The sequence below is a fragment of the Staurois parvus genome, unplaced genomic scaffold (genome assembly GCF_062004578.1).
Source record: "Staurois parvus isolate SC_StPar_1 unplaced genomic scaffold, SC_StPar_1.0 ptg000023l, whole genome shotgun sequence".
Taxonomy (NCBI): domain Eukaryota; kingdom Metazoa; phylum Chordata; class Amphibia; order Anura; family Ranidae; genus Staurois; species Staurois parvus.
In genome coordinates, this window is record NW_028317819.1 from 2,863,181 (window position 1) to 2,887,428 (window position 24,248).

Sequence of the window (24,248 nt, forward strand, 5' to 3'; positions counted from 1 at the left end):
GTGGGTGTATTAATTTTTGCATTGACTAATATGAGTAAAACTGAAGATTTTGTAATCCAAGTTATATCATTAACCTTACTTTCATGTAATGAGCTAAACAAATGTTCTATAAAACTCAGTTTTGTAAAACTTTTGGATATTGTTGTGTTCATTGAGATATTAATTAAAATCTTATTTTCAAAAGGGGTGTACTTATTTATACTTAGCACTGTACATACTTAAGCCACTGTCCCACATCAAGGGTCCTCTGTATACTGTGGACCTAACTCTAAAATTTCCAGAGTCCCCATAGAAGGAGCACATATATCAATGGATAGGTTAAGGGCAGGAGTGCCTGGAGGAGCCCATCCCTCCTTAAAGGTACAGGGACGCACGTGACGCCCAGCTGTAGCATAAAAACAGCAAAGGCATCCAGTGCGTCCCTTCAGCCAAATTAGCCGACTGCACAAAAAATGGCAACCGTCCCAACCTATAGCCAGCCTTAGCAGTAAGCTGCACATTACAGGAGGAAACTTGCTTATCACTTCCACTAAGAAAAAGGCCTTGCATTCTTTCCACTGGATGCAAGGTGTTCAGGATTGGGGATTGTGATGTTCACCCACACCTCCAATCACAGAACTCCTTACATTCAGTGAAAAGAATGCAAGGCTTTTTCTGAACGGAGGATGTACCAAGCAAATGACCTCCAGTAGTATCTGAACTGCAACTTGAACTACAAGTCTCAGCACTGGACATTTGATAGGAGACTGCTACCTAAGTAAAAGTAAGATATGTAATAAACACTGCAGCAGCCAGAGATGGGGCACATGTCATTGGAGGTAGCCCATTTTCATATGTAAACATATAACAATTGTTTTTGCCCATTCTTTGGCTTTATTATATAAATATCAGTTGCAGGTTGTCAGATTTACATACCTCTCACATTACAGTGCTCAAGCCTGGCAATAAGTAAGTCAGGCACCAAGCACTGTCTTGTGGTAGGTGGTAAGGGATCAGTGATTTAGGGAAAGGGACTGAGGTCTCCCCTGCTCGTGCTCCAGTCTGTTTAGAATAGTGGTCTATATCATATTCCTGCACTGCACTATCCAGCTCTATTTAACCCACTGATTAATGGAATGACTGCATTGACCTGAGCAGTGAAAACAGCACAGACGTCTGATCCGAAGTCAATAGATGTCACCCAATCCAGGTTTCTCTCACAGGTATGCACATACATCTGCACTTTTGTATCATACAGATGTGTATGTCTATAAATAATAATCAGCTTTGGCCTATCAACTATTCCCCTCTTCATTAAGCCACATATAAGTATCCAAAATATTCTAGTTATCCTTTTATTTTGGCAGGATTTGGTGACAATCATCTTTGAGGTCCTTTATTTCAGAACTAAAGGGACTATGCTGAGCAATTTTCAATGTTCTCTTAGTCAGAGCTATATACAGGATGAAGAGTAACACCTTGCCATCTGTCTAAATTCACTCTTTATTGCTAGCCAGATGTAACTAGGAATTATGTTTTACTTGCTTTATGTTTTTCAAATTGGACCTTGTGAGCCTTGAGCTTTTAAATGGAATAGACATTCACAGACAGTGAGTCAGCAACTGATTACATGGTGAGCAGACTGACTGTACAATGTACACACAGAAATGCCGCAATTTTTGTCAGGCGACTCGCTATCCTGGAACAGCTAAAGTGAGATAATTCTGGGGCTTTTGCAAGCAGGGGTGTACGAGGAAAAGATGCTTCCTCAGGGTACCACTTATCTGTTATCACAATTTAATAGATTGTTATCCATTTTTCAGTGTTAACCTTTTTTATGACTTTATGGTTAAGGCACATTTCCAGTTCTGGGAAGTATCAGACTCATTCAAAGCAGAGACTCCCGCAGTAGCATATTTCATACATTTAATTGTTACCATAATTCAATTTTTTTTGTTTGCAGTGGGCATACGTATTTAAATGGCAGGAAAATGAAATTTCATATGATCAAAATCTAATCTTTTTTAAATGATGTAAATTAATATAGAAGAAGCACATTTATAAAACGTGAAGGTAAAGAGAGTTCAAAACAGAGTATAAAAGAGATTCCAACTGCTACCTGATTAGTTGCTATGAACAACACCAATTCTATTCTTTCATCTCATGATCTCATAAATGTTTCAGTTTTTACCTGTAATCACATCATGCAAAAGATGGCACCAGGCCGTCTTTAAGGCAGGGCAAAAGGGGCAGCTGCCCTGGGCCCAGTAATTTTTGTCGGACCCTAAGCAGCTGCCCATATTTGCCAATTGTCCCAGTTTACATACCCTGATCCTTTGAAGTCTTCCTTCTGTGCTGTGTCCCAATATATCAGTGTGAAGTGGTGTCACTTATACTGCCCAGCTCTGCCCTGTTGCAGTGTACAGATGAGGCAGATCATGTTAAAATTTACATGTAAATAGCGATGGCATTCACATGTAAATAGTGGCAGCATTCATATGTATATCATGCCCTCCTGTGATTCCATCCACCATCACCTCTGCTGAATGCTGCCCACCGGGGAGGTAAACAGGGACATGCCCAAATGTCCTGCCTGCAGCCGTGGTCATTCAGCCTACCATCAGCCTGTTCTGCAAAGGTAAGCAAAGTGGTGCGGGTAGGGTGTGCAGAGGTAGACAAAGAAAGAAATAGTTTGAGGTACAGAGTTGAGCAAGAAGGGGATGTACAGAGGTAAGGAAGGTGGGTACAAAGATGAGCAGAGCAGGCATTTAGAGTTAAGGTGGGGGAGGAGGTTGGAGTGGAGAGGTTGGGGGAGATTTGGGGTGCATAGGTTATCAATTAGTGAGCTGTAATGATGTGTTGTAATCTTTAGCAGCCGATGAGTAAGTGGTAATCACGCACAGTAACCTATAGCAACCAATGAGTGAGCTGTAATGATGTGCTGTAACCTTTTAGCAGCCAATGAGTAAGTGGTAATGATGCACAGTAACCTATAGAAACCAATCAGTGAGCTGTAATAATGTGCTGTAACCTTTAGCAACCAATAAGTAAGTGGTAATGATGCACAGTAATTTATAGCAGCCAAATAGTAAGCAGTAATGATATGCAGTAACTTCTAGCAAGCAATCAGTGAGTGGTAAGGATCTGCTATAACCTCTAGCAACCAGTCAGTGAGCAGTAATGATATGCTGCCACCTCTAGCAGCCAGCCACAATTGCTGCCTGATCTGCTGCAGTAAACTGATTTTGAGTCAAGCTGCTATTCGCTTGCCTCAGAGCAGGTGCAGAGCAAAATTGCAATGTGTGGGGGGGGGGGGGAGTGGATGAAAAATCAAGAAAATGTTTTCCCAGAGTCCAATCAATATTAAAGACGGCCCTGGATGGCACATACAGATGTTGTACTGAGTTATCCATATGTAGTAGAGGGAAAGTAGAAATAGAGGTGACATCTGTAATTGGCTAATTAAAGGTACTTTAGTGCAAACATTTTGAAAACAATCAGTTGTCATATAAATTCACATCTGAGGAACAGGGTATTCTCAAAATTATAATACAGGGTTTATATAGCACCAACAGTTTGTGCAGCGCTTTACAAAAAAAGGGAGGTAGTGCAGGTACAATGGAGTTCAAAACAAGAGGATTATGAGGGCCCTGCTTATGAGAATTTATAATCTAAGGGGAAGGGCAAGGGATACAAAAGGTCATTACTGTAAGGTGATGAGTTGATAGAGTAAGGCACACAATAGATTATATGATGTTCTTTCCTGTGACCATAGATTGCAGGAAAGAAAATCGCTTGATTCTCCCATCAACACAGTATCGATAGGAAAATCCCTCACATGGAGCTATTGCATTCTACAGGCAGGAGGGGGGGTGCCGTCCCTACTAGCAGAACACAGTGATTCTTGCCAGTGGTCAGCAATAATTGCATGAAAAATCCAGCAGGCAGGTTGTACCCAAGTCGTACACCAATCAAATTGGGTATAATCAGCCTGCCTATAGATGGTACAAATCTCGGCCGGTCCCTGCTGAACGAACTGAGATTCAAACCATCTATGGCCAGCTTAAGTAAAAGTTTGATTTTTAGGTAGAGGCAAGATAGGCTTTCATGAAGAGATTATTCAAGGATTGCCTAAAGGCAGGCAGAAGATGGGAGAAGTTCTGGAGAAGTCCAGAGGGTGAGTATGGGAGGAGGAGACAAGGGAGCTATAAAGTAGGAGGTCTTCAGAGGCACAAGAGGACAGTTTGATATTTTGAGACGAAGTTGGCAATATAGCTCGGATGGATGGCTTTGTTTGTTGTTTGGATTTAAAAATGTATTTATTGGGTGAGTGGAAGCCAGTCAAGGGATTGACAGAGATGAGTGGTGGACAATTAGCTGTTGATAAGGTGGATGAGTCTTGCTGTAGTATTCATGATAAACTGCATGGGAATGCAGGCCACACGTTATCCCTCATCCCCGAAATAACTACACTTATTTAAATTTAAATAATGACACACAATATTTTTTCTTTAGGCATACAGTTTTGGTCACAGCACTTTTATTGGTAATTACACATAACATAAATTAAATTTGCAATATAATTTATTCAAAACTCTTACACTTTAATTATCAACCATATATAAACTTGCTCAGTCTTTTAGGACTCGAGCTATCTAAAATAATTCTATCAATAAGTCCCCACCAGCCGGACTATTTACAATGTCCGGCCTACCCAAGAGCCACAGGCCAATTCTATACAATTTTTTAATCCTAAATTAAAGATGTCTATACCCACGTTCGATAGATGCACACCGTCTGAACGATAAATGCCACTAACTCCTTCTAGAACCGTGTGACGGTATGAAATTCCACCTATCGGAGGCATGAATTTTTCCACAGACTTGTTTAGTCGTCTCCTAATTTTTTCCAGCTTTTTAAATTGAGTATTAACTAACCATACAAGTCTAGGGACTACTTCTGAAAAGATAATGGCAGTATTCAGGGATGATAAGTGGAAACGGTGTAAGTCCCGTTTCATCATGAACATTAGTTCTAGAGTTTTCTCATTGCCCCCAAGGTGTATGATTAATATCTCAGGTGCAGGCCAAACTTCAAACAACCTAGAAAGATGAAAAAACAAGTTAAACCATTTAAGACCACGTATTCCTTTCCATAAAATTAGAATTTTTGCTGGAACCATTGTTAAATTAACTGAATATGAAAGCTGAGCCGCTCTTTTCAAAGCCCAGTAGACAAATGAATGTCCCAGTATCCATATATATCTTCTATCACCTGAAGAATTAAACAGACAGCTTAGGTCTAATATATAATTGGAAACGTCGTGACTCCCATCTATCTAATTTTTTATTATTTCATCATCCAAGCCCATTTTTGCAGCTTCCGTAGCTGTGCCTATTCTAAACGAATGAGATGTGAATTTAAATAGTATAAGACCTAATTTTTGAATGCCTTCTTTAAATATGGCATTAAATTGATACTTAGTTAAAGGTGATGCATCAGCATGCATCAGAAAAAGATCTGGGCTTACCGGTCTAATATTCAAATACTTTTTTACCATGACGAAAGGGCAAATATCCATGTCTCCACAAGTATAAAGATTGATCCATTCTCCTCTTCCAGCCTGATCTGTTTTTGAAAATGGAATAAACAAACTAATTCCATTTTCCAAAACAATCACTTTTGTAGTAGTAGACCAGACATTGCTTTTTTATTTGGGGGCAATAGTTCTGATATGCGTAATGCTCCAAAAAATGCTAGAAAAAATGCAATGTTAAACAGTATAGATTAGAATGCTGAAAAGCAAATTTTTTTTGGTAATCCTACATAACTTTTTTAACAATTCGATAGATATGGGACATCTTGGGGTTTATTTACTAAAACTGGAGAGTCCAAAATCAGACTCCCTTCTGCATAGAAACCAATCAGCTTCTAACCTCAGCTTGTTCAATGAAGCTTTGGCAATGAAACGTGGAAGCTGATTGGTTTCTATGCAGAAGGGAGTCTGATTTTGGACTCTACAGCTTTAGTAAATAAACCCCCTTGTGTCTGGAGAACAACGCTGTTTTTTATATCCCTTGAGCGCTTGTTTCACCGAAAAGAATGATGTACATGCTGGAAAATTTATTAATTTGAGGAAAAATTAAACTCCTGCTAGAATATTAACTATATGGCTATAAGAAAAATTTATGTGCATTAACGAGCACAAAAAAGAGAGAATTGTATTCTCAGATGGGGAATCGAACTGAAAACCCATTTCTCTGGAAAACTGCTTCCATTTATTCCATGAAGATGATTATTCAACCCATGTGCTGTTAGATACCGAATTTTTTATGACCTTTATTACTAAGTTTAAATCAGGTTCTATAGGTGATCTGGGCACTCAAAACCTTTAAAATCTGCTGTCGGAAATAATTGTCTAAATCTTGATATCTGGAATCGAGATAATGTGTCAACTATTTGATTTTCTTTACCTGGAACATATCTTGCTTTTATCCAAATATTAAGTTTTAAACATTTCAAAACTAAATATGTAAGTAATTTTACCACAAAAATTGACCTAGATGATAAACAATTTACTGCATATATAACTCCTTTATTATCTGTCTGTACTAACAGCCTTTTGTTGGAAAAGTGCTCTCCCCATAATTCCAATGGTACTATTAGAGGAAATAGTTCTAGCAAAACTATGTTCTTTGTTGCGTTCATTCGAATACATTTTGACGGCCATTTACCACAACTCCAATGTTATTTCCATATTGCCGCAAAACCAAATGAGCCAGCTGAATCAGTGAACAATTCGAAATCAGTTGCAAAGATATATTCATCCTGAAAAAATGAACGATCATTATATTCCTGAAAAAATATTAACCACACTACTAAATCCTCCTTTAATTCACAGGTTAATCGTACATGTTAGGAGATTTTAAACCCGAAATCGCTAAATAAAGCCTACGCGAAAATATTTTTCCCACTGGCATTATTCTAGATGCAAATTCCAGTAGGCCTAATAATGACTGTAATTTTTTTTAATAATACTTTTTTTCTTCTTAAAAAACCCCTTATCATTGTTGTCATTTTTTCTATTTTTTCTCTTGGCAGTCGAAATTCAAATTTTTCTATGCCTATCAATATTCCTAAAAATTACAATTTTGTGGTTGGATAAATCGTTTTTTCATTTGCTAATGGTATACCGAAATGCTGCGTTACCTTACTGAACATTTGCAGCATGTCTACACATATTGTTGAAAATGCTGGGCATATAAACAAAAAATCATCCAGGTAATGAGTTATCCCATTCTGGCCTGATTCTTTTTCAATAGCCCATTGTAAGAATTTTGAAACTTTTTCGAAATACACACAAGACAGTGAACAGCCCATTGGCAAACTTTTATTGTAGTAAAATTGACCTTCAAAATGGATACCTAATGAGTTAAATGCTTCTGGGTTAATAGGTAGTAGCCTAAATGCTGCCTTTATATCTGCCTTGGCTAGCAATGCTCCTTTTCCAAACTTTCTTATTTTATGAATGGCTTCTTAAAACGTGCAATATGATACTGACACTAATCCTTCATCTATTTAGTCATTTAAAGTAAAGCCTTTTGGGAATGATAGGTGGTGAATAAGCCGATACGTATTTGGTTCTTTTTTTAGGAATAATAACCAGCAGCGATATCCTAAAATTATGAAATGGTGGTTCCTTAAAAGGACAAACCATGCGTCCTTTTATTTCTGTTTCTAATTTTTTTCTAACAATATGTGAAAATTGATCTACTGACTTTAAATTATCAACAATATTACATCCATAACCTGAAAATATTGGTAATGAAAAACCATTCATAAAACTGTCCATTAAAAACTTAGCTGTCTCCTTGATTGGATACATTTCCAGCCACTGATGCATGTTTTCCAAATTCACTGGTGTGCTGGCTTTTTGATACATTCTCTCATTGTCCTTGAAAAACCATGTTTCTTTTGAAACATTTAAGAAATGGATGTGGGTCTGAACAATGAGAACATTCGTGTTTGTACTTACAAGACCCTGCCCACTTACATTGACTTTCACTGAAAGCGTAACAATATCCCCTTTTATAAGGGGATACTGTAACGGAAGATTGTGGTTTTTGAAATGTCTGTTTTTGAGGTAATATTAAATTTAGCCACAAGCCTACATCCTTCATACCCCATTTTAGTGATGAATATATAGATAGTTGTTGCTGGAAAGATTTGTCATAATGATACCATCCTAATCCTCTGAAATTTTTATAGACCTCCAAAACTTGTTCCAAATGTTGGAATAAACCACTGTAATGCTCTGGCTGTTTTTCCCCTAGCACACTAGAATATATTGCAAAAGCTTGTAGCCAATTATGAAATTATATCGCTATTGGTCTACGCCTATCTTCATCGTCAGATTTTTTATCACTATTAACATTTTTGTTTAAATTATTAGTAAGTTTTGTAATGGAATCTAATACATTTTTTAATAAACTCACCATTTCCACAAGATGTTGCTATTTCGATTTCTGGATCCACTGGAGCCCTGTACTGACCTCTGCTGCCACCACTGAATAAAGTCGGTATTGCACGCAGAGGCTCGTTTTTCTCTGGGCTTTCCCGACTCAGCTCAAGTTGCGGTTGTTGCCTAGCAACCGCTTCGGAGGCCGCAGCCTCATTTTCAGCTCTGAGGGATGCCGCTCAACTTCCACACCTACTTACTCTTCCCGACGGCAAAGAAACCCGCCTCTTCCTCTTCTCACGCTGGCTTGCTCTTCCGACCACTGCTTCTTCTGATGCCCGGCTGGACTCCTTTTGCCCTGCTGATGATGCTGGACAACTGCTGGGACCGCGCCGACTCCCGCTCTACTGTGACAGGCTCCGTTCGGTCGCTCTTCCTCTGTCAGCGCTTTCCTTCGGTGAGTTCTCCAGCCCCTCTTCTGTGTCTTCCCACTCTTGCTCCTGCTGCTCCTCCCCTTCGGCTGCCATATCAAGGAAGCGCCGCAGCCATTCTTCTCCTCCGCTGCTCCCGGCTCACTCCAAAACTTGCCTCATGAGGGTCTTCATCGTCAGGATTAGCACAAATGGGCTCCTTAGTATTATAGCCCACTGGACCCCGTTGCCAACTCTGACCATCTGTGAGAATTCTGCTACGGAGTACCCTTTATATAATGATCCCCCAAAAACTCCAGAATGTTCCAGGTCACGTGATTTTTCCCGCTTTTTCCAAGGTCATGTGGTTATTCTCTTCCCGCCTTTTTCCCTGTCAGATTTCTTAAAGGGGCCCTAACCTAATTCCTACTTATTCCTGAGGAGAAAATGTTAGAGCCCTCGTTTTTCGGGGGGTGTAGTCTGTGCAAAAGTAAGCCAGCGAGGAGTGAGTACCAATAGTCAGGGTAGAATATGGCAATTCAAACTTTGTTGCATCATTGGGACAAATTTTGGACTAAACATGTACTTAATTTTAGCCAACATTTTCACTTTTATTCATATGGATTGTTGATCATTTTGATTGGCTGTGTCGGAAAGAATTCATATAAAAAATGTCTTGATTGTCCTTTTTTTATTTTTAAAAGGCTGCTATCATTTGGGTGTGCCAAGGGTAGAGCATTTTGTCTAAATACAGCTCCGGGAAGCACTTATATTAAAACTGCTCCGTGTCCATATTTCTTTAAAGTAGTCTGCAAAAAAAGATCATAAATACTTACCTGTCTAACTCACGAAGTGTTGGATGTTGAAGCTTTGTTGGCTGCCTTAGCTCTTCATCATAGTAAAGGTAGGACTCACTGCCCACTGGGCAGATAAGTATTAATAATCTTTTTTGCAGGCTGCTTTAATAAAAAAATAGTATAGCAACAGAATTGCTTTATACAGTAGAACAGTGCAACTGACAGGCTTTATTTAGATACATGTACACAGAAGGGGTGGTGTTGGCATCCTTCTATCCCCACAAAGCATTTTCATCGTTCACTTCCCTCTGTGTCCCTCTCCTCTTTTGAAGATTGTATTCATCTTATTTCTCCAGTTACTCTGTGGATTGCTGTCATCTGTCGACAAGCTAAACTGGTATCAAGCTTGTTTGATGGCTTCTATGCCTGGCTATCCTACTTTCTTTACTCTGAAATACCCACAATCATTCTTGGTGACGTCTACATCCCTGTTAATGTTAACACTCCAGGTACTTCTCCACTCCTCAGTCTAAGGCAGGCCATACACGGAGCGAATGTTTTTCATGCAATTACAGAGAATGTTGACAGGGGAATTCCTTAAATCTCCTACTTAACTGGAAACCGTCTATGGCTTGCTTAAGCTCCTCCTTTGACCAAACAGAGTGTAAGGGACCGCCTGGCGGTACCACTAGCACTCCACTGAATAGGCATCCCCAGCGCACGGAATCTAAGTCCCAGGGTGCTTGTTCACCTGGGCCCCTGATGGTGGGGATGGACTTGGAGCCCCCCGAGACCAGGTCGTGGCTACTGGGTGCGTCCGGCAGTGGTAGTGGTATGCGCCAAGGGTTCCCACGGGGAAGAGTCTGATGTGAGGAGGTCAGAAGACCCCACTGCAAGGGATGGATGGATGAGCAAGGTCAGATGGGCCGGGTCGGTAACAGAGAGGACGGCAAGGTACAAGGCAGCGGGCATAGAATGGTCGGGTCACATGCCAGGTCAGCAACAGCAGGTCAAATCCAATCAGGGGCATTCAGGAGAGAGGTCAGGCAAAGCAAGGGTCAGAATAGGAGAAAGCAGCAAGGTCAGGTACAATCCGGGTCAAAACTTACAAGGTACAGGTTCACAGGTTCACAGGATGCAGGGAAGACCAGAAGGCACTGAATGACAGCTCAGGGCCATTTAAATATCCCGCCCTGCGCTGCCATTGGTGCCCAGCGGGCGGCCGCGGCTTCTACTGCGCATGCGCGAACTCGAACGCCGCGGCCGGCCCGGACCTAGTGCCCGTGTCCCTGCACAGGGCGGTGCACTGCGCCTGCGCCGGGACCATCGCGGCGGGGATCGAGGAGATCCCTGACATTGCCCCCCCCCCTACGGGCAACCTCCGGATGCCCACCCGATCTCTCCACCACGGGTGATCGCGAAAAAACCTCCGGACAAGTCTGGGTGCATGGACATTATGGGCTTGCTCCCAAGGATTGTCCTCAGGGCCATAGCCCTTCCATTTGATAAGGAATTGGGTCTGGCCTCCCCTCCTTCGACACTTCAGGATTGTTTCAACCTCAAATTCTTCTTCTCCCTCGACCGTTATGGGGGGTCTAGATTCCCGGTCAGGGAAGGCATCTGGGACTACTGGCTTCAGCAGGGACACATGGAAGACTGGGTGGATCTTGAGCGTGTCAGGAAGGATGAGTTCGTAGGCCACTTCGTTAACCATCCGTTTAATGCAGAAGGGGCCTATAAATTTGGGTCCCAATTTCTTTGATGGGCAAAGCATCTTTAAATTGGACGTCGCTAGCCAAACCTTCTCCCCAGGCTGCAACACCAGATCTCCTCTCCGTTTCCTGTTGAATGCCTTCCTGTAGTCTTCCTGGGCCCGACTGATGGCCTCTTGAAGCTTCTTATTGTTCGCGGAGAAAAACGTTACCACATCTTGCGTTGCTGGTACTGGGCATTCCGAGACCAAATCCGGGAGGAAGACTGGGTGGAAGCCATAGTTGGCAAAGAACGGGGACTGTCCCGTCGCTGAGTGGCGGGCGTTGTTGTACGCAAATTCCGCTAGGGGTAGAAGTGGCATCCAGTCATCTTGAGTAAACGAAGTGTAGCATCTTAAGTATTGCTCTAGGGTCTGATTGGTCCTTTCGGTTTGACCGTTAGTTTGAGGGTGGAACGCAGAGGAGAGAGACAATTTGATGTCCAGGGCTTTGCACAGTGCTCTCCAAAATCTTGACGTGAACTGGACCCCCCGGTCCGAGACAATGTCTTCGGGGACCCCATGCAGCCTTACTACCTCACGAATGAAGACTCGCGCAGTCTCGGCCGCCGAGGGTGTTTTCTTCAACGGGATGAAGTGGGCCATCTTGGACAAGCGGTCCACGACCACCAGGATTGCCGTGTGGTCTAGTGATGGCGGAAGCTCGACTATAAAATCTAACGAGATCTTTTGCCAAGGCCGTTCAGGAATCGGTAAGGGTCGCAGCAGACCCCAAACTTTGTTTCTTGCTGGCTTGTTCTTCTGGCAGGTGATACAGGACCTTACATAGCCCTTACAATCTTTAGCCATGTCTGGCCACCAGAATGAGCATCGGAGAAGTTACAGGGTCTTTTCTGGGCCAAAGTGCCCCGCCATCGGGTGGTCATGGCAATGCCCCAAGACCAGGGTTCGGGCTTCCTCCGGCACCACAATTCGATCTTCCCTTCATAGGAGTCCTCCCTTGTTCTGGAGCGGCCCTCCGCCTGGGGTAGAGATGGTTGTGGATGCCTCCATTAGCTTGGAATGAAGGTCCGACTGAAGGGCCAAGAAGTTACCCGAGGACAGGATGGTGTCGGGTACTGGGATCTCCTTGGCGTCCTCGTACATACGTGATAACGCATCTGGCTTAGTGTTCTTTGATCCAGGCCGGTACGTAATGTGGAAGTTGGATCTTGAAAAGAATAGTGCCCATCTTGCCTGTCGCAGGCGTAGACGCTTGGCGGTTCTCAGATATTCCAAGTTTTTGTGGTCAGTAAATATTAAGATGGGGTGCACCGCACCTTCCAGCAGGTACCTCCATTCCTCTAACGCCGTTTTGATCGCCAGTAGCTCTCGATCCCCGATATCATAATTCTTCTTCGCTGGGGTAAGCTTCCGTGAGAAGAATGCTACAGGATGGAGCAGTTCCTTGGTGCCTTTCCGCTGGGAGAGGATGGAACCTACCGCATTCTCCAATGCATCTACTTCCAAGGTATAGGGCACGGCGGCGTCTGGGTGACCCAAAATGGGTGCCGAGGTGAACAGCTTCTTCAAGGCTTCAAAAGCTTCCTGCGCCTCTGGTGTCCATCTGAACCGGGTTCCCAGCTTGGTTAGCTGAGTAATGGGGGAGACCAGACCCGAGAAGTTCTTGATGAACTTCCGGTAAAAATTTGCAAAACCGATAAATCGTTGGACGCCTTTCCTGTCCATGGGTTCAGGCCAATCCAGTATTGCAGCGACTTTCTGGGGATCCATCGCGACCCCCGCGGTGGAGATAATCAGGCCCAAGAAGGCAATGCTGGATTGTTCAAAACATCATTTCTCTGCCTTGGCGTACAACCCATGCTGCCGCAATCGCCCCAATACCTTTGCTACATGTATTCTGTGTTCCCCCAAAGAAGGGGAGAAAATCAGAATGTCGTCTAAATAAACGATAACAAAGACATCCAGAAAGTCCCTAAAAATATAATTCACAAAGTGTTGAAACGTGGCCGGAGCATTACACAACCCGAACGGCATGACCAAATATTCAAAATGGCCGAAGCGGGTGCGGAAGGCCGTCTTCCACTCGTCCCCCTCCCTTATGCGAATCAAGTTGTACGCCCCCCTCAGATCCAGCTTTGTAAAAACCACTGCTGTTTTTAAACTTTGGAACAACTCTGGCACTAACGGCAGTGGGTAACGGTTCTTTATCGTGACCCTGTTCAATTCCCTGTAATCGATACACGGCCTTAAGGTTTTGTCTTTCTTTTCAACAAAGAAAATTCCCGCCCCCGCCGGTGAAGTGGAGAGGCGGATGAACCCCTTCTGGAGGCTGTCCTCGATATATTCCTTTAGGGCCCCTAGTTCGGGCTCTGAAAGGGGGAAGATTCGCCCAAAAGGAATTTCTGAACCGGGTAACAGGTCAACGGGACAGTCATAAGGGCGGTGGGGGGGTAGAGTATCGGCTCCCCGTTTGCTGAACACATCTAGAAACTCATGGTAGACTGCAGGGATTACTTGTTTTAATTCAGCTTCCCCCTCAGAGCACAGGAGGATTTGGGGGACCCCCGGGCCCGAAGTGCGGCAGTATACCCGACAGTATGGGGAAGGGAACAAGATTACTCCGGTCTCCCAGTCAATCTGGGGGTTATGGGCCCGTAACCATGGGAGCCCCAGAATGACTGGGAAGAGGGGTGAAGCTATAGCATCCAGGCGGAGGAATTCCTGGTGCTGGCCGGCAATGACAGTGGTGATGGAGGGGGTTTCCTGGTTCACTACCCCCGATTTTATTCGGGAACCGTCGGCCAAATAAATATTGAACCCCTTCTGTTTAAATTGGAGAGGAATACCCTGCTGGTGAGCAAAATTAATGTCCAAGAAGCAGCTGCATGCCCCCGAATCAATTATGGCCGATACTTCCACGGTCCTTTCTGGAAGCTGAAAGGAAAGGGGCACCACTAAGTATTGGGATGGACCAACATTGCCAATGGATAAGGAAGAAGAGGTGCAGTTACTCAGTTTCTGCGGGCAGGATCGTACCATATGACCAGCTTCACCACAGTAGAGGCACAGGTTCTGGGATCGTCTGCGCTGATGTTCCTCTGGAGATAGTTTAGGCCGTGCCAGGCCGAGTTGCATGGGTTCAGGGATATCTCCAGGTGGCCGGTTCTGGATGTTTGGCCTAGGTGCTTGACTGGGACCTTGAAATGACCCCCAGGGATTTCCATGACCCTGGCCGGACCTCTCAAACCTGCGTTCCCGCAGTCTACGGTCAATTTTAATGGTCAGTGCTATTAAGTCCTCTAAAGTCTCAGGCACCTCCACCCGGGCGAGCTCATCTTTCAGGCCTTCTGATAGGCCTATACGGAACTGATGCAGGAGTGCGAACTCGTTCCAGCGTGTGTCCCCCATCCAGCGCCTAAACTCAGACGCAAACTCCTCCGCCGCTCGGCGGCCTTGCCGGAGCGTGTACAAAGTAGCTTCAGCAGAAGCTGCCCGCTGTGGGTCATCATAAAGGATGGCCATTGCGTCAAAAAAATTGTCAACCGAACTAAGGTGAGGGTCATTTTTTCCCCGTAATCGGTGGGCCCAGTCTTGGGGTTCACCCTGCAGGAGGGAGATGACGAACCCCACCTTCACGGATTCAGTCAGGAAGGTCCGGGGTTGTAACTCAAAATAGAGAAGACAGGACTCACGGAATGACCTGAAGCGTGTGCGGTCCCCGTGAAAACGTTCCGGTAAGGGTACTCGGGGTTCGGCCGCCGGGAGTGGTGCGGATGCCCCAGAAACCAGCACAGGGGCTGCTATGGCTGCGGCCTGTGGGGCAGGAACGGATATAGTGCAGGTCTGGAATTGGGTTTCAATCTGCTGACACCTATCCTGCAGGGCCGATACGGCCTGTGTCAAATTAGACAGGTGCCTGCAGATCTCCTCAAGCGGCGAGGGCCCTCCTCTAGACTCAGTCATGGCCTTCTGGTACTGGAAGGGACCGCCTGGCGGTACCACTAGCACTCCACTGAATAGGCGTCCCCAGCGCACGGAATCTAAGTCCCAGGGTGCTTGTTCACCAGGGCCCCTGATGGTGGGGATGGACTTGGAGCCCCCCGAGACCAGGTCGTGGCTACTGGGTGCGTCCGGCAGTGGTAGTGGTATGCGCCAAGGGCTCCCACGGGGAAGAGTCTGATGTGAGGAGGTCAGAAGACCCCACTGCAAGGGATGGATGGATGAGCAAGGTCAGACGGGCCGGGTCGGTAACAGAGAGGACGGCAAGGTACAAGGCAGCGGGCATAGAATGGTCGGGTCACACGCCAGGTCAGCAACAGCAGGTCAAATCCAATCAGGGGCATTCAGGAGAGAGGTCAGGCAAAGCAAGGGTCAGAATAGGAGAAAGCAGCAAGGTCAGGTACAATCCGGGTCAAAACTTACAAGGTACAGGTTCACAGGTTCACAGGATGCAGGGAAGACCAGAAGGCACTGAATGACAGCTCAGGGCCATTTAAATATCCCGCCCTGCGCTGCCATTGGTGCCCAGCGGGCGGCCGCGGCTTCTACTGCGCATGCGCGAACTCGAACGCCGCGGCGGGCCCGGACCTAGTGCCTGTGTCCCTGCACAGGGCGGTGCACTGCGCCTGTGCCGGGACCATCGCGGCGGGGATCGAGGAGATCCCTGACACAGAGTGGACACACACTTCTGCTCACTCAGATGGCAACGTCCTTTGCCCTGTGTTCTTCCACCCCTACACTGCATCCTCTCCAACAATCCTTTTCCTCTGTCTGATCAAAACCCTTTTAGCTTCAGCTTCAACCTCCTACCCCTCCAACCGACAAATAGTTACCAAAATTTTACTCCTGTCTTGCCCTGACTTGGCCACTTTCGTCTACAACAGTTTGTTCTCATCTTCCCTGGACACACTTACTCCCCTCACTTCACACAGACCTTGACTGCTACATCCTTGGCAAACAGACAAAACCAAAATTCTCAAGTGATTGTGGAGTAAAACTAAATCCCAGCAAGACTTCACACTGTATAAATATGCCCTTTAAAATACAATTCCTGCCTCCACACTGCCAAGTTGACCTATTTTATTACTCTTGATAACACCCTCTCTTGTAGTCTCCATTGTAGCAATCATGCATCTCCATCTTGTTAAGGGTCTTCCATCTTCTATCGTGTCCTACTCCCTCATCAGCTTTCCTCATTCCCCCTCCCTCTCTGTTGAGTGACATGTGGTCTGGATGAGGCAGAGGTCACAGGCGTCAAGCTCAGCGGGAGAGCTAAAGGGCTATAAACCTCAATTAGCTGGTCCCCAGATGTCTGCCAGACTCTTGCTTGAGAGGGCTCATCAAGCCATAAACTAAGCCCTCACTGAACTTCAAGGCATTCCAGGGAGTCATAAAAACAGACCTACATTTAAAAACTCAGTTTTCCATATAATTACATATCTTGGATTATGAAAGACTTACATAAACATGGAGCCCATATTCGGACTCCCTTGAAGACCAGTCTCCTGGTATTTTACTCCCCCTAGCTGGCATACACAGGAAAGCAGAAAATTATATCTCCTGAACCATTCAAGCAGTTGTCTCATGTTTCATATGTAGATGTTCCGCCGGTGATTCTGAATATTAATCTACTAGTGGCCAGGCTGCTAAATGCACCGAGAATAAGTTATGAACCATGACATCAAATGTGAGAGTTTTTGGTCATAGCTTAGGTCTCCACCTACATCTCCCTCCCTCAAAGGAGGCGATTGGTTTACTGCTCCAGGGAGACTACCTGTGAAGTTACTAGAAAAGGCTAAGCTAGGCTGAGTTGAGGTAAAAGAAAAGAGTTGAAGAATCTCCCTGTTTTAACATCAGAACTGACAGTGGGAGATAAGAAATCCTTTTTGCTCTGAAATCTGATCTGCTTAACCCAGGACGTGTGGCAAGTACTTTAACCCTCTAAACTTCTCTCTGTTATCTCTTTGCTGTGCTATTGTTCTCTGTATATTTATATATATATTGGCTACATCTTTTTCTGTAAATATTTTTATTGCACTCTTTTGACCTTTTAGTAATAAATCTTACTTTCTGAAAGTGTTGAACTGTTTCTAAAGCTTTTTAATGCAACTAAAGTACCCCTGCCTCTGAATAACGCTACTGTGTGTGTGTTTTAAACTTTAGTATATCTCTGCCTGCGATGAAAGTGGTATACCGACGATTATTCAAACATCATAGTGTTATTGCTGATATTGCCGAGTTTCCTCTTTCTCTGTACAAAAAGGAGGTGGTGGCAGTGTGAAGGGTTAATTGCGTAATTAACCTGACCCAGTAACAATCGCGCTCAGGCTGCAGGTACATCGATTGTGGTCCATTAGCTGGAAAATTGTTGTGCAGGGTGCAGCTGGGCATGGCATTGTTATGCACGTGACGGCGCGGTTTTAGATTGGCTAGTCCTTCTGTCACGAGTTTGGTGAGAAGGGCTGGGGTCTGACGCCGCGTTCGTCACATCCATCAACTCTTTTCTACCTTTAGCGCTCTACTTCATCCTCCATTGCCTCTACCCACTTAGTCATTCACTGCCCAAGAGATTGGCAATCATTCCAGAAATAATATTGAAGCAATTTGTGATGAGATCTTTAGTGTCCAGATATCTACCTTACCTAACATATGTCCACCTCCACATTTAATACTTTCCTGTTCCCTTTTTAACCCTGTTACTATAGGGGAGATTGCTAAACTTTTTTCTAACATTTACCTATCCTCCTGCTATCTGGACCTCATTCCTCCACAACTACTATGGTCTCCCTCTTGCTCTTTTCTTCAAACTCTGACATCTCTTCAACATCTTCCCTAATGCTCTAAAACATGCACTGGTCACCCCAATACTTAAAAAGCCCTCCCTGGACCTCACCAAGACCCAGCTTGTTGCTCTTTTTTACCTCCAAACTCCTGAATGCCTGCTACTATCTCTCAGAAAACAGATGACTTACAATCTGCTAACACCAATGACCACTATTTCTTTTTTTAGACATTTCTGCTGCCTTTGATATAGTTGGCCACCCCTTCCTTGGCCTCTTTGCTGGTTCTTCTTTTACCTTCAGTGTCACTTACAACACTCTCTCGTCCTCTCCTCTTCCTCTTACTGTAGGGGTCCCCCAAGGTTTTGCCCTTGGACCCCTTCTATTCTCTCCCACAGATTTAAATACCTTTTCTATGTTCATGACACCCGCATCTCTCTTCTGTGCTCATCCCACTAATCTCCTCTTGAATCACTAATTTACTGATATATCAGTCTGGATGTCACACCACTTTTACACTACCTCACTTTGATAACTGAACTAAAAATATTTCCAAACTGATTCCCTTTGTATTAAATTGTATTGCAACTGCACTATCTTACTTTATTTTGTATAACTGTTGGTGTTATATAAAGCCTGTATTATAATAATAATAATATTTTTATATATATATATATATATATATATATATACTGTTCAAAAAAAATTAAAGGTACACTTTTTAATCAGAGTATAGCATCAAGTCAATTAAACTTCTGGTATGTTGATCTGGTCAATTAAGTAGCAGAGGGTGTTAATGAAATTAACAACAGGCGCACTAGATGGGCAACAATGAGATGACCCCCAAAACAGAAATGGTTTTACAGATGGAGGCCACTGACCTTTTTTCCCTACTTATCTTTTCTGACTGCTTTTCACTAGTTTTGCATTTGGCTAGGGTCAGTGTCACTACTGGTAGCATGAGGCAATACCTGGACCCTACAGAGGTTGGACAGGCAGTCCAACTCCTCAATACGTGCCATTGCCAGAAGGTTTGCTGTTTCTCCCAGCACAGCCTCAAGAGCATGGAGGAGATTCCAGGAAAAAGGCAGTTACTCTAGGAGAGCTGGACAGGGCCGTACAAGGTCTTTAACCCATCAGCAAACCCGGTATCTGCTCCTTTGTGCAGGAAGGAACAGGATGAGCACTGCCAGAGCCCTACAAAATGACCTCCAGCAGGTCACTGGTGTCAATGTCTCTGACCAAACAATCAGAAATAGACTTCATGAGGGTGGCCTGAGGGCTTGACATCCTCTAGTGGGCCCTGTCCGCACTGGCCGGTACCATAGAGCTCGATTAGCATTTGCCATTGAACACCAGAATTGGAAGGTCCGCCACTGGCGCCCTGTACTTTCAAAGATGAGAGCAGGTTCACCCTGAGCAGATTTGACAGATGTGAAATGGTCTGGAGAAGCCATGTAGAACATTATTCTGTCTGTAACACCATTCAGCATGACTGTTTTGGTGGTAGGTTAGTGATGGTCTAGGGAGGCATATCCATGGAGGTACACACAGACCTCTAAGGCTAGACAATGGCACCTTGACTGCTATTAGGTATCAGGATTAAATCCTTGGACCCATTGTCAGACCAACGCTGGTGCAGTGGATCCAGGGTTCCTCCTGGTGCATGACCAGCCTCATGTGGCGAGAGCATGCAGGCAGTTCCTGGAGGATGAGGGAACTGATGCCATTGATTGGCCCTAAACCCAATAGAACACATCTGGGATATCATGTTTCGGTTCATCTGCCGCCACCAGGTTGCATCTCAGACTGTCCAGGAGCTCAGTGATGCCCCCCAGGACACCATCCGTCATCCCATTAGGAGCATGCCCCAACATTGTCAGGCATGCATACAAGCACGTAGGGGACATACAAACTACTGGGTACCATTTTGATTTGCTGCAATGAAATTTCAAAATGGACAAGCCTGCTGCATAATTTTTTCAGTTTGATTTTCAGGGTGTCTTTGAATTTAGTCCTCTGTAGGTTGATAACTTTAATTTCCATCAAACGATTGGGCATCCTTATGTTTCTAACACATTACTCAGTCCACACCAGTATAGATATCCAGCATGATATTTTTCCCTATTGAGATCTTATGTGTTCCTTTAATTTTTTTCAGTCTGTGTGTGTATATATATATATATATATATATATATATATATATATATGCAGTGTATGCATAACAGCAATCAATTAATCCAGCATAGAAAACCTGTCATTTGACGAAGATTGGAGCCACCATTCATGAACTTCTTGCTGGTGGTTATACTGTACACTGGGGTTGATGCACTAAAGGACTAGAGGCTGTTCAATAAATAGTGTATAGGCATGCTGCAAAGTGAATGTCAGTAAATAAGGTGAGAAGGCATACAGGTGGTGCAAACACCTAGCGCATTAACCAAGGTTTAAATGAAAGTATAAAAAGACAAAAAATATACTCACAAACAGCACATGTATAAAGTCTATAAGGCCATAGAGATGGCCGCAAAGGTGGCAGAGTGTCTGACTGATGGTGCGGTCGGCCTGCTGGCACGTTTCCTCAGAGCTATGGCCAACCTGGGTTGGAGCCTTACTTTACATGTGTGTGGCCAATACCTCCTAAAGCAAAGCTCCCCCCCCTCAAATCCAAGAGAGGAGAGGATCATGGGAGTTGATTGAAACCATATATGCAGAAAATAAATACATAGTTGGTATTAATATATAAGTATAAGAAATATATATAAGTATAAAAAAAATTCAAGAGTACAGTATTAAAAACAATGTAATGGTTATACCAAAACAATAATAAAATAAAATCAATTTCAATGTAAAATGAAGAACTGTAAGTTTTGTTAGAATCAACAGCATGCTGTCACAATACCTCAAAACGGGACCAACATCTTTTGCAGAAATGCCATGGTGTAGTGGAAAGTAAAGTTGATTTATGCACATCTACAGGAAAAAACTGGAGAAATGACAAAGAAGTCAAAAAATGGCCACCGGAACACACAAAGGCCGGAAGTGACCAGCTAGAAGTGCGTCATAATGACGCCATGTCCAGTGCTAGCCAAGAAAAGACTGCTGGAGTGCACCAGGGGGACCGCGCGCCTCCCGGATGGAACTGGAGATGCGCTACGGCGGCACCATACCAGGTGTGGACCCAGCGCACTGTAGCACACCAACGATTGTACAAATGAAAAGAAGAAAAATGTAAAAAAAAGATAAATAAATAAAATGATGAAAGAGAAAAATAAAAATAAAAGGGGAGAGGGGGAAGAATAAAAGCCAGAAAAAAAAAAAATAAAATTATGACGTGACATAATGTGAGCTGAATGCTGATGGTAAGGTCTGTTAACACTCCTATGTGAGGGTGTGTAGCTATATTGTAATAGGCTGGCCAAAAAAGATGGGGGGGTGGGGTGGGGGCTAAAAAAAATTTATATTTTAAAAATATTTAAAAAGGAGATGAAGATAGATGTATATATAGTTCATGAAATTAGTTGTATAATACTTTGAATGCCTAATAACAGGGAAATGAAACATATAATTTTTGCTAGAACATTATTGGTAGGTGAAAGTGAACACAGTTTCACCCTTACTTAATACGCTCAGTGAATATTCTCTTTAAAAATGAACAGCCTGTTCTCCTTTAGTAAATCAACCTTACTGAGTTTAACCCTTTGCCGTTTTTGCATTTTTCACATTAAGGCCCGAAGATTACATAAAAGCCCCAAACATTGTATGTTTTCTGAAAGCAGACACCCTGGAGAATAAAGTAGTGATAGTTCCAGCTTTTTATGCCACACAATATTAGCGCAACCGTTTATGAAACACTACGTTTTTGTAAAAAGGTAAGGTGGTTCTACGGCCTAAACAATGCATTCCTTGCATTAAAGTAAAAAATGTTTAGGTTAAAGTATTGCCCTTCACCCCCATAATAATTACCATCTGAGCAAGATCTTTATCCAGCATTTTGCACGAGAGCAGTGGCTCTCTTATCTTCTCCCCGCACACACAGGCTTTGCTGAGAGCAGCAGGAGCCATTGGCTCCTGTTGCTGTCAGTCAAATCCTGTAACGAGAGGTGGGAAGGCAGGGCCAAACCTTGCTGTATTTTGAATGGACACAGGCAGTGGGGCTTGTGATCAGGCATGCTGGTATGCCATGATAGGAAGCGGCTTCCTATGATAGCACACCAAGAAGAGGAGGAGCTAGGAGCATCAGAGGGGGACCCAAGAAGAAGATTCCGGTCCTCTCTGTACAATTCCTTCCCACAGAGCAGGTAAGTATAAACCTCTGTTATTTTTTAAAAAATATTTAGGACTTTACAATTGCGATCACTTTAATTTTAGGGCACAAAAATGCAATATATTGCTCAATTTTTCAGTAAGATATAAAAGATGAGGTTACACAGAGTAAAAAGATACCCATATCAAGGCTTGAAATTGCTTGCGCCCATGAAAAGGCAACGAACTTCTGTACCCTATATTTTCCATAGGCGATGCTTTGAAAGCCTCTTCAGGTCATCAGTTTAGAGTTAACCATGAATAAAGGGCCTAAAATTATTGCTCTCCCAGAGAAATCTTGCAGAGATATGTAACATGTGTAGTGTTTTACATGTCGCTTCCAGGTCAGTAACAGGAATAGAAGACCATGGACATTCACTGGGCTCCCTTCCCTCTACTTGACAGCACCATGGAGGGGATCGGGGCGTGGAGACGGCCATTACCGGGGTGTGTGGAAGTGATCTGGTGGCTGCAAAGCCATAGGACCGCTTCCATCTGACAACCGCAAGTATGCTTGTCAGATTTACAAAGACAGCTGCCAGTAGTGTGTGTAACCCCCACCCTGCCACTGACATAGGTGGTGTAAAATGTATTAAAGGTATAAAACAGGTATGCATATCAGGTACATACAGTAGTGATATAGTTAGTCAGTTTGAAACAAGACACAATTCCATCCAGTTCAACCAGTAGAAAAAAATATCAGAGAATTTATACATCTTTATCTCCATTCTGGTTCTAGATTCAGTATTCAAACTACTAAAGAAAGATGGCTGATCTGAAATCTAGACAACCAAAATTTTAGTAGAGGTCAGCAATGACAGTCCTTATTTTTCTGCCATCTTTTGTTATGTGATCGTACTCTAACATGAAAAATTCCTCTGTGTTCTTCATGGTATTATAAGCCTTGATCTGTTTTCTAGCCTGGTATTTGGGAAGCAGACTGTGCTTGAACTACTACTTTTCATTCATAATGATTAGATGGAGTTTACATTAATTCATGCTACATTTTTGTGTCAGTTTTAAGCTTCAGCTTATTTTGACTGGTGTTTTGTATCTTTTAGTTTCATTGTGGTTCATTTGAGATGTCAAAAAAAGTTAAACTTATACTGTACAGTATATAATTAAGCCATTGCAAATATCATGTGTATCTAACCACATTTTCCTTTACTTTGCAGTGGCAGGCCATCTCCTTGACTGTGATTGAGAAGGTGCAGATAGCAGCTATAATACTGGGCTCCCTCTTCCTTATTGCCAGCATATCCTGGTTAATCTGGTCCTCTCTCAGCCCCTCTGCCAAATGGCAGCGTCAAGACCTGCTGTTCCAGATCTGCTATGGCATGTATGGCTTTATGGACATTGTCTGCATAGGTGAGAGAAACATGGACTATCCATGGAAACCTAATAAAATGTTCATAATTAATAAAGTATTATATAACACATACTGTACAGCATATAAAAAATAGTGTTTGAAGGCATAACAGTTTACCTTGTAGTTCTGAGACCATTACTTAAATTCCAGCTGTATGCATGCACATCATTTTTGTTTTACTCTTTTTCCTCTACCAATCCATAAAATTATAAAATATATTCTTGAGGTTTGTCTAAATGAACAATAAGGGTTTTAGTTTATGGACATTTATTTATGCCAGAAATGCTATTCTTTTCATACATATCAATGAAAATGCAAAAGCAGCTCCAAAGCAGGGCTACAGCTTAAAATTAACTCCTAAGCATCTCAAATGCAGACTAAAGTCACATGAAATCGAGAGGCATTAGTCGTTATATGCAAGCCGTTAGCTCTGTATA

General features: G+C 43.4%; 2 protein-coding genes across 2 annotated transcripts in view; one reads left to right on the top strand and one right to left on the bottom strand.

The window, feature by feature from the left end:
- MARCHF9 (membrane associated ring-CH-type finger 9) overlaps positions 1 to 24,248 on the top strand; it is a 208,564-nt gene that overhangs the window by 176,441 nt on the left and 7,875 nt on the right. Inside the window, exon 4 of the mRNA XM_089692739.1 lies at positions 23,618 to 23,810. Within this exon, the coding sequence (XP_089548865.1) occupies positions 23,618 to 23,810 (193 nt within the window). The remainder of the gene's footprint in view (positions 1 to 23,617; positions 23,811 to 24,248) is intronic.
- Positions 4,676 to 7,882, bottom strand: LOC149472098 (uncharacterized). The gene is made up of 2 exons (XM_089693003.1): positions 7,780 to 7,882; positions 4,676 to 5,253 (listed from the first exon to the last, which is right to left on the bottom strand). Exons 1-2 carry the CDS (start codon positions 7,880 to 7,882, stop codon positions 4,676 to 4,678), a joined length of 681 nt encoding a protein of 226 aa, XP_089549129.1.

Coding starts and splice junctions, on each gene's coding strand:
- LOC149472098 (XM_089693003.1), bottom strand. CDS start 7,882: ATGCATCAGTGGCTGGAAATGTATCCAATCAAGGAGACAGCTAAGTTT. Junction 5,254..7,779: donor AATATTTTCAGGTTATGGAT/GTAATATTGTTG, acceptor TTAATTCTTCAG/GTGATAGAAGATATATATGG.